Here is a 14,415-nt window from a genome sequence, read left to right on the forward strand (position 1 = left end):
CTAGTACCTTCGTACTAAGGGGTGCTGCCCTTAAGTTGCTTTCAGGTTCACAGGTTGGTGAGGAAGAGGCAGTGTTCGGCTACTTTGTGCCTGCCGATCAGGGTGGCGGGCAGGAGTAGCACCTTCTACTCCGAACTCTGACGCTTTTGGTATGGAGCCTAAGGGCATCCGGCTCCATACTCTCTTGTTGTATAGGTTTATCTTCCGCTGCGTAGTTGTTGTTGTTCCTTTTTTGTTGTAAATTGTGGAAGCAGTTGCATGTTTAATAATTGTAATCCAGTTTAATTATTTGCTCTCTATTAAACTGTGTTGTGATATTTGAGTTGGAAGGCATGTGTTCCGATCCTGGGCACAAAACACGTGCCGGGACTACCGGGATGGTATTCTGATTAATCGTTGAGGTTGTGATTATGAATAATGATCCTCCTGATGATTAATTAGAATACTATTTGGACGGTTCCTCACATGCACCATAAAGCTTCTTGTGTTCATCATGGAAAGCAAAGCCCCATTCGAGCTTGAGTCCAGCTCAGGCGTTGAGATGCTGGGTATACCAGGTCCTTAAGGGCAGCTGAAACCCAGTTTGGATCCATTGGGCTTAGGTTGTTGCTCTAACCTCGCTTTTATGTTGTCAATGATGGTTTAGATCGCAGCCCGCCCAAAAGATATGTAACTTTATGAGAGACAAGATCAACAATGCATAGGCACCATGAGACCATGAACCCATTGGACACTTACTCCGATCCTGGTCCTCTCACTCGTGACACGGTACACACACATTGACCCTAGGCTCTATCTACCGCAATGGTGCGGCAGTGAGGCGTGAAGTAGGACAAAGTGGTAATATCATAATGCCTACAATGTAAAATATCCATATTCTATAAATCTTTCTTAGCCCCATATTCTAAAAATTCTCACAAGTATCTAGGTATAAAGGTTTCTTGCTTTGCCACAAAACATTAGTATCTAGTACTCTCTCCATTTTCAAATTCTTACAGACTACTTTATTTATTTACAAATACTTAAAACCTCACGATTCACAAGATGAACTTTCTAAAAATATCCCTACACCTTTATCTATCACCATTCATAGTTTTTACTCCATTTTTTGTTTCGAAGATATTTTGAGGGGCATTTTTGTCCAATGTTAGATAACAGTGGATTCCTCATATGCCGACTAGTCAAAATAGAAGTAATAAAATGTAAGTAGTACATTCATAGCAAAATATCTAGTTCTTGCATTCCCATGAGTACTATAAAGTTTGCATTGCATATTCTCTAATATTGGATATAAGATTGAAGTCGCCGAGCTTTGTATGAAGGCATGCGTAATCAAATGGAAATGTCTTAATGATTTTTTTAAAAAAATTTATTCAAATTACAAGCTAATACTAGAACAATATAAGTCGCAATTGTAAATGAAAACCCTATATGGTGCACTGCATGGTAAAAAAAAGTTGTTCACACTTTCTAGCTAGGGCTTTAAACAATGATGAGATGTTACCCCCTTCATTGCTAACTAGGACCTCGAATAGTAAACATATGCTAGTGGGGTTCAGGAATTTCATACAATCTCAAATTTAGTTTTGCTAGTTGTTTGCAAATCGAAAAAGTATGTTGATTAATAAAGCATGCTCGACTTTCTGTCGAGCTTACAACCTTAGAAAATGATTTGTGCACAATAGTGACTTCTATAAATAATTGTATAAACATTCTTTTAACCTTAGCATGATGTGACCATGCTACATGTGGATACAACCACTCATAAGGAATGACAAGTAAAATCATTTAGGAAGCTTTTATTTATGTTGGGTGAGAATATGCTATTGTCTAATATTGGAGAACTGTATATTGTCAAATTATTATCATTGTTATGCTTTTGTGGGCTATGGCCCTCTTGTCAAACTTGGTTCCAAGATAAAGAAGTTTCTCCAACCTTTTACAAGCCATCAACATCACCTTCAAGCCAAGCTAATTTGGATTGCAATCCATGTCCCACTCGAATTCAAAATCCGAATCAAATTTAGAGTCTAATGTCATGCCTAAATAAAAGTATTAATTATTTTTCATCCGAAATCCAATAGAGATGTTTGAGTACAATCTCGAAAGGAGACTTCATCTATGTTTCAATGGATTTGTTCCCATCTCAAAACTCGTTCGGGAAGTGGAAATAAAGATTGCAAGAAGTCAACTCAATCTCAAAATTTGATTTAGATTCAAACAAACAACCGTGTGGCAATTGGATCATATCTCTTTAATACGGAGCTATACAGAAGTATTTAAATACAACCTAGAAATGATACAAGATGATTTTTCCAACAAATCCAGCCCCACTACTAAATTCATTTTATGCATTCCGCGATCACCCGAGAGAGGCGTTGTGTAACCCTCTATATATAGTTAGCCATAGACACCTGAATAATTCGAGTTTTTCTTAGATTATTCTACCACATTGCAGTTTCACTGCTTGTTTGGTTTGAGGAACCCCATTTTGTAAACCTTATCTATATTCATAATACTAATTCAGATTGGATATTCTATTCTCTTACTTGTGTTCTCAGTCCGCTTGCAAGTTAGATCATCAACTCAAAACTCCTTAAATCAACATATCATATTATCTTTCAGAAGATCGAGCCATACTCCCATCATAAGATTCCTCATCAAGTAAACACAAGATCCAAAAACAATCACATAAACATAAGCCTTAGCATTCCTCATCAAGTAAACATAAGGATCCAATAATCTGGGTGTTAGAAATTGTGTATGGCACAATGTAATAACAATAATTACTCTTATTTGATGATAGGGCAAAATGACAAAATATAGCAACATCAACCTATATTTGTTCTCCTTCATTCCTGCTACTCTGCTGATGGTGTATCTGCAAAGGAAAACAAATAAATAACAATTCTGGGGACTGTAGGACGAACATGACATACCATTATCAACATGAACTTGATAATTATGTTTTTAATACAAATTCTAATGAACCATAAAAAAGGCTAGATTATGAACAGTAAATCAATTGTACGTAGTAGCTAGCAAGCATAAAGTATAAGATGGCTACTTCTGCACTCTACATGGTAGAAGAGCAAACATGGCATGCCATATGCATTTGCATGCATCGATCAGAGGAGCAACTATAGTTGCCAAATAGTGAGGGCCTCCCATGTTAACGTCGGTCGTTTGTTTGCCGACGAACCTGCTGTCCATGCTCAGATTTCAGGTCACGCTGCTGAGGCATCGTTGTCCTTGCAAGATCTCGACAGCGGCAGCTGTCCATGTTCAGATTTTGGGTCGCGCTGCCGAGGCGTTGTTGTCCTTGCAGGATCTTGATGGCGGCAGTCACACCAGCTCATGATCTCGACAATGGCGATGGGCAGACTAGTGTGGACTGGTAGCTCTGTATCCTCGGGATGCCACCACCGTCCTCGAGGCGTCTTGCCCTCGCCGCGCCATGCGATCCTTGAGAGTGACACAGAAGGGACACTCGGAGGGCCGCAAGAGGGACGAGGCAGATGTCAAGCGTGATGATCGGAGATGAGATGGAGAGAGGGATGACACCCATGACAAATCGTCCACACGATATAATCTCCCAAGCATCAACTATCCTCCTCTCTTTCTGTCTACAATAAGTAATTAATTTCTGATTTTAGGGAGTGATTGAACAAACCACAAATTGCGTCTAGATTCTTTTTAAAAGTAGAGATTTGCAATTGCATTTAGCAACTACTCCATCTGTTCAGAAATAGTAGATGTATTTTTTTTTATCTTCGAAGTTAGATTTTAAATAAAATTTTCTCACAAAATATATCATTTATAGTTACAAAACTTATATGGTGTAAAATTATTTTGAATTGCGAACCTGGTTGTATGATTTTCATTTACTAGAATTTTTTTAAATTTGATTAAATATTAGTCAAAATACACAATTTTTTTTTTTAAAAAAAACACCTATTATTTCTGAACCCACTTTGGCAATTAGCCGAAATGTGGAAACTAACGGGGAAATATATACCAACGTCGCCACCTCCTCACCCACTGACAAACCGGCCCACAATTCCAGAGCCGGGTCCACGAAGCCATCGCTCGCTGACTTATCGGCCCCGCTTCCTGACACACTATCGGTCCACCAAACACACCTCATTCCAACTCAAACGAACACGAACGTGCCTCTTCAGTAGCCAGTCTCTCTCCCCCAGACCCCCAGACCCCTCCCGATCCCCTCCTGGATCTCGCCGTGCGCCCGAAGGCAAGCGGGGTCGCGATGCCTGCGGCGGCCGTCCCCAGCGGAGGCGGCGCGGACGATGCCGAGGATCTGTTCCGCACCAAGCGCATCCTGGAGATCCGCGCGGCGGAGAGCGCCACGCGCCGCGAGATCTCCGCCAAGGAGGAGGAGCTCCGGCAGCTCGTCGGCCGCAGCTACCGCGACCTCCTCGACTCCGCGGATTCCATCCTCCTTATCAAGCAGTCCTCCGACTCCATCTCCGACAACCTCTCCTGCATCTCCGGCTCCCTCTCGTCGCTCTCGCCGCCGCCCGAGGCCCCCGCCGCCAGTGCCGCTTCGCCTTCCCCGTCGGGCGGGCGCGCGCGGCTCTACTCGCTTGCCGCGCGCGCCAAGTACCTGGTTGACACGCCCGAGCACATCTGGGGGCGGCTCGACGAGGGCCTGCTCCTGGAGGCCGCGGGGCGGTACCTGCGGGCGCAGGTCGTGCACGGACGGCTGTCCCGCGACGCTGCGGCCGCCGCGCGGTTTCCACTCCTCGCGCACCAGGCGCGGCTCGTAGAGGCGTTCCGGCCGCAGATCGCGCAGCGCGCGCGCGAGCGCCTCGCCGACCGCCGCCTCCCCGTAGCGGCCCACGCTGACGCGCTTGCAGCCGCGGCCGCGATCGACGCCCCGTCGCTCGCCCCGCCCCAGGTGCTCCTCCTCTTCCTCACCTCGCGCCGTGCTTGGATCTCTCAAGAGCTAGCCGGGCTTGCCTCGGATCTGTCATCCCACACCTCCGTGCTGTGCGATGTCGCGAGGATCGTGCGTATCACGCTCGGTCACGTTGGGCAGTTGTTTGTGCCTGCCCTCAGTGATCTGCCGCTGTTCTTTAAGACGGTGCTTGAGAAGACGCCGCCTGAGCAGCTGTACGGCGGCATTCCGGACCCTGATGAGGAAGCTAGGTTGTGGAAGGAGCACATGAACCAGCTTGAGGCTACCATGGTGCTGCTTGAGCCGGATGCTGTGGCGTGTGCCTGTACAGATTGGCTCAAGGAATGTTGTGCTGAGGTTTTTGGTGTGATCGCTAGGGGGCAGAGGTTGGTTGATGCCATTGGGAGTGGGGAGTTGCTTGGATCAGTGCAAAGGCTTGTACGTGATGCACTAGATGGGAGGGAAGGATTGGAGGGGAGTTTGGAGCAGTGGCTGAAGAACGTCTTTGGATCGGAGATTGAATCACCATGGGATCAGATCCGTGGATTGATCTTGAAGGAAGGCAAGGATATTTTTGAGGATTGGATGGAGGAGGCATTTGTGCGGCGGATGAAGGACATTGTGCATTCAGAACTTGATAGTTTGGGTGCTAGTGTTAATGTGAAGGAATCAGTTGAGGCTATTTCTATTTGTGCCAATGCTGATCCAAAAGATACCGGTGATTTCCTTGCATACACGCGGAAAGCTTCAACCGGGGGTGGTTTCTGGTTCTCAGAGTCTAATATAAAAAAAGGTGGAATTTTGGCTCACTTGAAACCAATTGCTGATGAGAATGACTTCCATAGCTGCCTTACCTCGTATTTCGGGCCAGAAGTTAGTCGGATCAGGAATGCAATTGACAGCAAATGCAAGAATATTCTGGAGGATCTGTTAAGCTTTGTGGAGTCACATAATTCAGCTCCGAGACTAAAAGAATTAGTGCCATATCTCCAGGAGAAATGCTATAGTACCATTTCGGCTTTGCTGAAAGAATTAGAAGCTAACCTCAGGAAGCTCTCTACTTCATTGAGTACCAAAAAGGAGGATAATGAAAAACCTGCAGCATCTGTTATAGTGGAGAGGTCTCTCTTCATTGGTCGTCTCTTGTTTGCGTTGAGATACCATTCAAGTCATGTACCCTTGATACTAGGCTCCCCAAGGCAGTGGGTAATGGAGGCTGGTGGTGCATCATTTGCAAGGTTATCATCACCCACACCAAGACATTCAAGGGTATCTTTTGATTCTTCGATGCCTTTTACACCCAGGAGGCACACATTTGACAGTCCCAGGAGTCCTGGAAGGCAATTCTCTGATAGCCCCAGAAGACAAACTATTGCTGCTGCAGCTTCTTTGTTTGGCACTGATGATAGCTCTAATCCCAGACTTGATGAGCTCAATAAGACCCTGCAGTCACTTTGCATCACGGCTCATAGCGTATGGATAGCATGGGTGTCCACTGAATTATCTTACATTCTTTCATATGATCTCAATAAAGATGATTCACTATCCTCGTCCACTCCTTTACGGGTACAACTTCAAACCCACTTGCTGTTTTGATCATTGTCAGTATATAATACAATGTAATATGGATCAATTGGGAAAACTTGGGTAGGTTGCCTAAGGCAACATCTTTAACATATAACGATAGTAACATGTATAATTAATTAATTATGCAGCATGTTGGACATCTCTGAACAGGTAGAAGACAATATCTCTTTGATAATGACTTGCCACGTCTGGAGAAATTATAGGAGTAAAAAAATAGTGGTTAGGTGTACTTTAAGAGGTTTAGTCTTGCCTGCCGAATGTACAATGATATTGAAGTAATATGTCATGAGACGTTCTAGAGGAATGTCAAAAGGTGTACCTTTCTTAGAGTTGATTGAGGAGCTAGCACAAATATGATCCACTATTTTAAAGGGTCTGCCTAGCCCACCTGGGCAGTGCCTACGTGCTAGGGGCCACCCTACCTAGCGCTTAATTGCTGCTTAGCCTGCCTAGGTACCTGCTTAGCACTGATCAGGCACTAGGTGTCACCCCATCGCGCGCCTAACGCTTTTTCAACACTGATACACACTTGCCTAAGTCAAGCACTATATTTTGGCCAGATTTTTCATCATCAATGTATTGCTCCCTCAAGCTATTTAGTGTCCATTGAAAACAAAATTATCTCATTTTTCATAGATATAAAATTCTAGTTGTTTTAATTGCATTTATGCCTTGTCAGGGTTGGGAAGTCACAGTCATCAAACAAGAGGAAACGACTGAGGGTCCCTTGGAGATGCAAATATCTCTTCCATCAATGCCTTCATTGTACATCATATCCTTTCTTTATAAAGCATGTTTGGAGATTCATAAAGTTGGAGGGCACGTCCTGGACAGAATTATTTTGCATAATTTTGCATGGGAGCTACTGCAGAAGGTATGTTCTATTACAAGTTCACAAACAACCACAATGCTTACGACTGAAACTGAAGTATTTTATCAAACTTCTAGTCAAGAATCTAAGAGGTTTTTCTTTGAGTTGTTTGTAGCTAAGCTGTTTCTTCTTTCATGTGCATAAACCATAAATAGCTTATTACTTGATTTTATTTGATAGAATTGATTTTGATCTTTACAAATTTGTTTGCGGTTTCTTCCAGGAACTCAGTACGGTGAATCTGAATTTTACGTAGATATTTTTTCGCACCATAATGATAATAACACTGACACATTTTAAGAAGCAAATTCTTTGGCTTGTCCCATTATTAGCGTTGGCAATGTCTAATTCATATTTGTCCAGTAAAGGAACAGATTATTATCAGTCAAACATTGCAACTTAAGAACTATTTTTTTTTTGTTTTAGTTATTTATTTTTATAAACTGTAACCGGTCTTGCGATTTAGGTGGCCATACTGTCTTCACACTAAAACTAGTGCCTTCATCTAGACAATAAACACCAGTGCTTGAGTGCCTCAGTTGCAAAAATGTTGCAAGTGACATTGATTTTTTTTAATTATGAGAACTCTAGATGACCTAGTCGCTCCCTCTGTATTTATCGGAGTATGTCTCAACCTGTACTTATGAATATTCCATATGAGCTGTACTGTAGCAACAGTAGGTCGGTCATGAGGCCTATATACTGGGGTGACCCCCCCCCCCCTAGGTATGCTTTTGGAGCTGAGGAGCTTCAAACATCAAAAACTCTAGATGAGCTTCACCCGTTAGAAGCTGGTAGCAGCTATATATATGCTTTTGGGTGTTTGAATAAACATCAGAAGCTACTGGCACAGAGAAAACTCCTGTGTCTTAGAGGTTGTTAGCAGCTATAGGCTTTTGGGTGTTCTTGAATAAACATCAGAAATTGCTAACAGTGTGAGCTCGCGTGTGTGTTCATCGACCCACCTCTCGCAGGGTCGAATCCAACAACTTATACTTAAATGTATGCAGGTCATCAATATTTATGAAAAATTTCTGGTATCTGTTGAGTCTGGGAATTCTCGGGTTTCGGAAATAGGAGTTCTGCAAATACTGCTAGACTTGCGTTTCATTGGCGACGTCCTATCAGGAGGCAAAAATCCTTCCACCAACACTTCTGAACTGCAGACAAAACAGGATTCTTCCCCAAGCACCATCACCAAGACTTACTTCAGGAGAAAACAATATCAATTTCAGGCAGATTCAGCTGTCATGGAGCCTATAAACAAGTTAATCAATAAGCTCTCGCAGAGATTGGATCCGATAGACTGGGCCACGTAAGAATTTGTTTTCATTATGCATTGTTATGTCTGTCAAGTCATTACTTAATATTCCTTAAATATGTGAGACATGTGTCATGAAACAGGTATGAACCTTACTTGTGGGAGAATGAGAAGCAATCTTACAAGCGTTATGTTGTTCTTCTCGGTTTTTTGGTCCAACTGAATCACAGGTATACTGGTACTGTACAAAAGTTACCAACAAAGTCAAATACAGATTCAAACATTATGAGGTGCTCTCAAGTTCCAAGATTCAAGTACCTACCGATCAGGTAAATATTCTTTGTGTCATGTGTGAATAACTGTTGCCAAGTGCATGTTTCTTTAGGTGATTTTGAAAGATGTTCAAGACTTCTAGATTTATGACGAAATTAACTTATCAGCCTTGCACCTACCAGTACAATCAGTGGAGATAGTTATGGTATTAAGATTTGTGTTTAAAAGTATTTAATGAAAATATATTGATGGATGGTAGTAAAATTTGAAATATTTTGAAACCATTATTCTTGAGCATGTAAATAGCAATCTGCAAAAAGTTGTCTACTGAATGTCAAGTGCTTACATTGGTCAGGTATATAATATTGCAGCTTCAGTGCTCCATCCTCACACAGTGACACTACGACTTGTTACTTTTGGATGACATTTGGATATTCTATTCTGGCCCACTATACATGGATGACTAGGAAATGAAAAAAATGGACAGCTAAACATGTAAAAAAAGAGATGAAATTTCCCCCCGATATGTTTGTTATGCATTTAGGAGATTTATGAAGGTTCATTCTTCTATCTGTTTTTTTTTAACCTTTACCTTTTAGGAACCCATGGTAGGAGTTTGACTTTCTAAGGGGACTTTTGGGTGGCTTGTGAAGAATACTTTTGCTTGTTTGCCGATTCTAAACGTTTTGTTATTTATCTTGTTACCTGCAGTGCCCCAGCTATATCATCAAGAGCACACAAATCATCACTTCAGTCGCCAGCTGGCGATTCAACATCTAAAAGTCCTTGGAAATCATATTCAAATGGAGAAAGATCTACTGCACCAGAACTTGATGATAATGCAAGTCTTGTAGGTGCAGCTCCATTGCTTAAGTCATTTGTTACCCAGGTGAGTGACTGACTACAAGTTTATTTGTTTTTAACTTCAATTTAGAAGGTAAACAAACCAGCAATCATTGCTGCTGTATAACCTACTAAATGTAGATCATCAATATTCATTCTGCTTGTTTGAAGAAATATTCCATAAGCATGATAGGACATAGAAAGTTAGCCCCGTAAAACAAGGGAAATGAATTGCGCGCTGACTGAATCATTTCTTGTGACTATTGCTAGTACATAACATTTTTTTAGGTCAACAAAGTCGTCTGTACTTTTGATTTTCATTTAGTCCTTGAGCTTGTGGAAATGAGAGAACGCCATTTTCTTTATATAAAAAGTCAATAAGATGTTTCGCCAGCTCCCTTTTACGAACCTTATTGACCCAGAGCCTAACATTGGAATTTTTCTCTAATTGAATACAAATCTTCAGCTAAAAATCTCCATGTCTTGCCATTTATCAGGTCGGGAGCAAATTTGGGGAGAACACATCGAGATGGGGGTCCATGCTCTCGGATGGCCAGGTTGGTAAGCTCAGTGACATTCTTCCTGGACCAGCAGCTGGGTTTTTCTCTTCTTTCACATCGGGAGTTCGATATGATTCATAGTTGCAGTACCATGAGCCTTGATCTTCATTCAATACTCAATGCTTTCTATATGTTCAATGGAAATTCACATGTGTCACTGAAGAGAATGACACAACTGCTGGCGGGTGTAATCTGCCATGGAAAATCTGTTAACGACAGAATGATGCCAATCGCCATATAGTTGGCAGTGTTGCTCAGCACATCATACCATGCATCTTCACATTTTTAGACTGGACAGCATTTGAGGAGAAGCTACAGAATATGATGGCACAAGATCTATTCGGTCTCCTAACCGAACTGAGATGGAGTGTTCAAGGAAATCAAATGAGCTCACAGTATGTTTCCTACTTGCAATTTGACACAGTACATAGGACAAAGCAAGTACAACTTCCTGATGATGATAGCTCACTTTTTTGGGGTACTCGACACATGAAGTCACAAAAAGAATTTTGGTGTCAATTCTTTCTTTCTTTTCCCTTTTTCTTTTTGGCTCGGTGAGTTGGAGGATTTTTTACATTAACCTAGAAATTTGCAGTGCTGAAACTGCAACGGTTGCGGTTTTCCTTGTATGTAGGCAAATTTGCAGATGTGTACACTGGAAATATAGTAATAAAGTCTTCTATTACCCCCCCCCCCCCCCCACCTAGAACTTCGGTCCATTCCTTTATTAAGCAACAAGCAAGGGCCTGTATGGCGTGCCGAAATTTGTACGTTTTTACATGCATGTACGCTTTAACAAGTTAGAACAAAGACTTGGATGCTGTTCTTCCCAGAAGAGGAAAAAAAGGGTTGTTGACTTTGGACTTGGGCTCAATCAGAGGGCAGAAAATGGATAAACATGCATTTTCACAGAACCACGAAAGAAAAAGATGGTAAGCTGGATTTCTTGAGAGCAGAGAATTGAAATGTGGTTCAAAACACGGCGTAACGCCGGTGGATGAGATGTTGCTGGCTCGTGATGGTCATGGCCGCCTGTGCCATGGTCATGGGCCATTGCCATTGATTGGGCTTGCACCGGGAAAAAGGGCTTGCCCTTTCCCAGATGTGTATGTGATGATCCATGACCATGATTTGCACACGGATAGCGAACCGCGAACAACTCCTTCGACCGTTTGGAAGAGAGTGAAGTAACGTATGAAATGATTTGTTGGATAAGAGATGAGAGAGAAAACTGACGCTCCCCATAACATCCTACCTTCAAATTTTGATTATAGTCTAGCTCACTTATAGAACAGATCCATATACATATAACATATTTATTGTTTTTTTGTCATTATTCCGTATAAAAGGGTTAACTCGTAGCTAGTATGTTTAAAGCACGAAAGTTTATAAGTTAGTTCGAATATATTTAAACTACTAAGATGATATTAAATCCATCATATCGGAACACTTAGATCACACGGACCGAAACCGAAAACACTAATAACCTAGCTGAAACTTACGATGTGCACGGGATGTAAATACACATGATATCCTCTTAGTGTCATAATCATGTCATGTCTCATATACGAACCCATACAACGAGAGTTAGCTCTCATAATATCCGTACCAACCGTCTTTAAAATTCGCTTACAACTCTCTACCTATAAACAAACCTACGCACACAAAGCATATTAGGGTTAACGCTTTTACACGTACACATAGCACGATCGGGGCTCCCAACGTGGCCACCAGCTTCTCTCCACGGTCGGATACTGGTGGGGCCAATTGGTCCCAAAAGTGCGTCGCGATCTCGCCGGCGATCGACGCGGTTTTGTACCGGAAAAAGGTCTAAACACCTTGCAACTTGCATTCACTGAAAGAGATTGTTCTGAAGTTGCTCCAGTTCAAGCTCCCTCTTTCTCTACCCTCCTTTCTCCATTAGGCCTGGCGATACACTCACTGGTTACTTACTACACGACACAGCACTAGTCAAATTAAGTACGATATCAGAGACTACCCCTTAAGACCAAGGGTCAGGCTTAATCTATACTCCCAACCAATCGTTGGACTAGGAAGTACTATAAAAATGCTCTCCTTTTCGCATCGGTTAAGTTTGTTAAGTTTGAGCGGCAGTTCGTGGAGGTAAGGGAGAGTGCTTGTTGCTGTCGAGATCGCGATCAAAAGGGGCGGCAGGCATGAACTCGTTCCAAGCGCCAAAAGGAAGGGTGAAAGGTACATGCAACTTGCAAGTTGAGTGTAGACAGCTGATGCTAGGCTACGGATCTTAACCGAATAGGATTATGCCACTCACATTTATAGCTTTGTTGTTATCAGATGAATACACCAAAAATTTATTGACAGATACAGATAAATCAGGTAGTAGAACTTATCCACTTCTTACTTTTTTTACTCTTTTCTTATTCTTCTTCCTCTTTCTCTCTCGTCTATGACAAAAGAAAATTTATTGGAGAGGAGGGGAGCTTCCATTGACTGTGAAGCAGCTGGGAACCTAGCCCCCCCTCCGCCCTGCAAGAATACAAGAAGCAGTTGCTTTCACCCTAGCTAGCAGGATAGCACACCTGTCCTTGAATAGGATTAACAACCTGCCGATCTCCTTTGTAATCGAATATTACGTGTATCTTATGCTAGCGAACTTAAAGAAAAGTATCCAAGATACAACGAGTAATATCTACATAAAGAGGTGCATGTCGAGTTATCATTGGTGGCATGATCGATTTATATAATCCTCCATGCAGATTATGCCTCTGTTAGTGACACAAGAATCCATGTCGTATCAAAGCGGAGAGCAACAAGCTAGGTACGGCCCATGATCATCTCTCCCATTATTTCGATGTCACGCACAACCACGACACAAGAACCTTCTCCAATGGGAAACACAAAATGCCTGCACGTATAATATGATCACTTGATCAGTAAGTAATTCAGTGTCTACATATAACACAAAATGGCTGAGGCAAGTAACCCTCAAATGACTACGCTTACACGTCCTTCTCTTGTCTTCTTCTCTAAAACTACAGGATCCAGCACCACCACTGAACACGTGCAGTGCAGATGATCCTTGCCTGCCGGTCTCCGAATCCGTAGCACATCTTTCGAAGATCGCCGTACAGAGGCAGTACTACTACCTGTGATTGCAATTTTTATGTTCAGGAGGGAGACAACTTTTGTTGGGTGATTCGTCGCAGACACTTTGGTATGGATGGGCTCTGGTTTGTTTGGCCTCAAAGCCAGCCAGTGGTGGCATGTCTAGATCTCATGTGCTCCTTTTCCGGGGCCTTTCCCTTCCCAAACCGGTGCCCCCCCCCCCCCCCCCTTGAGGTTGCTTAATGCCAAAGCTAATTGCTTAGTTTGAGAGATTATATTAGGCAGATAACGTTGAGGAGGACGTACTGTCGATTTTGCGTTGACAGCTTAGATTTTTGAGGTGAACAGACGAGTATGTTATGATTAATGTTTATTCGAGTAGAGTAAGAATATTCAGACTTTTCCCTAAAAAAAAGAATATTCAAACTTATACCGCAAGAGTTTATTTGTAGAAAAATATTGTAGTAGTGGAGATCAACAATTGTAGAGCAAGCAAGCAACATTGCTGGCCAAAGCTAGTCTTCATTTGACTAGAGATAACGATTGTTGAGCAATGATCTGTCTTCCTAGTTTTGAGTTGACTTGCTTAGCCTTAGGCTCTCTCGTGTCTCATGCTTCTCGCAAACAATGATGCTCTGGCGTTCGGTACAACAACCATATATTCCTGCTGATTGAACTGGTCTCAACTCACCATGACTAGAATCTGATAGACATAAAAACTCTGAATCTGTCATAATTCAAAACAATTTGGTAGAAGAAGTATCGGCTTCTTCTATGCTACATGATTCAGTTGCACAAGAACAACAGAATTTATAATTAAGTTTTCTTCTTCTTCTTTTTGAACCAGTACCTGATCATCATCAAAGAACTACATATTGTAAAGAGAATCTTTGTGAAGGGAATGTGGCACGCTGTACTGCACAATAAACAACATTATATATGCTAAAGATTGTATCTTTGGCAATGAAAAGATTGGATCTTTTTGTCAAGTTTTTATCCTAACCAACTCAACACT

The 14,415-nt window shown here is 42.2% G+C and overlaps 1 protein-coding gene across 1 annotated transcript; it reads left to right on the forward strand.

Moving 5' to 3' along the window:
* Positions 1 to 4,158: 4,158 nt before the first annotated feature.
* On the forward strand, positions 4,159 to 11,004 carry LOC133921919 (conserved oligomeric Golgi complex subunit 1-like). The gene is made up of 6 exons (XM_062367023.1): positions 4,159 to 6,484; positions 7,185 to 7,379; positions 8,387 to 8,691; positions 8,781 to 8,966; positions 9,622 to 9,799; positions 10,251 to 11,004. The coding sequence occupies exons 1-6, from the start codon at positions 4,268 to 4,270 to the stop codon at positions 10,392 to 10,394; spliced, it is 3,225 nt and encodes a 1,074-aa protein (XP_062223007.1). The 5' UTR covers positions 4,159 to 4,267; the 3' UTR covers positions 10,395 to 11,004.
* Positions 11,005 to 14,415: the final 3,411 nt, after the last annotated feature.

Source organism: Phragmites australis, chromosome 1 (assembly GCF_958298935.1).
Source record: "Phragmites australis chromosome 1, lpPhrAust1.1, whole genome shotgun sequence".
NCBI classification, from domain to species: domain Eukaryota; kingdom Viridiplantae; phylum Streptophyta; class Magnoliopsida; order Poales; family Poaceae; genus Phragmites; species Phragmites australis.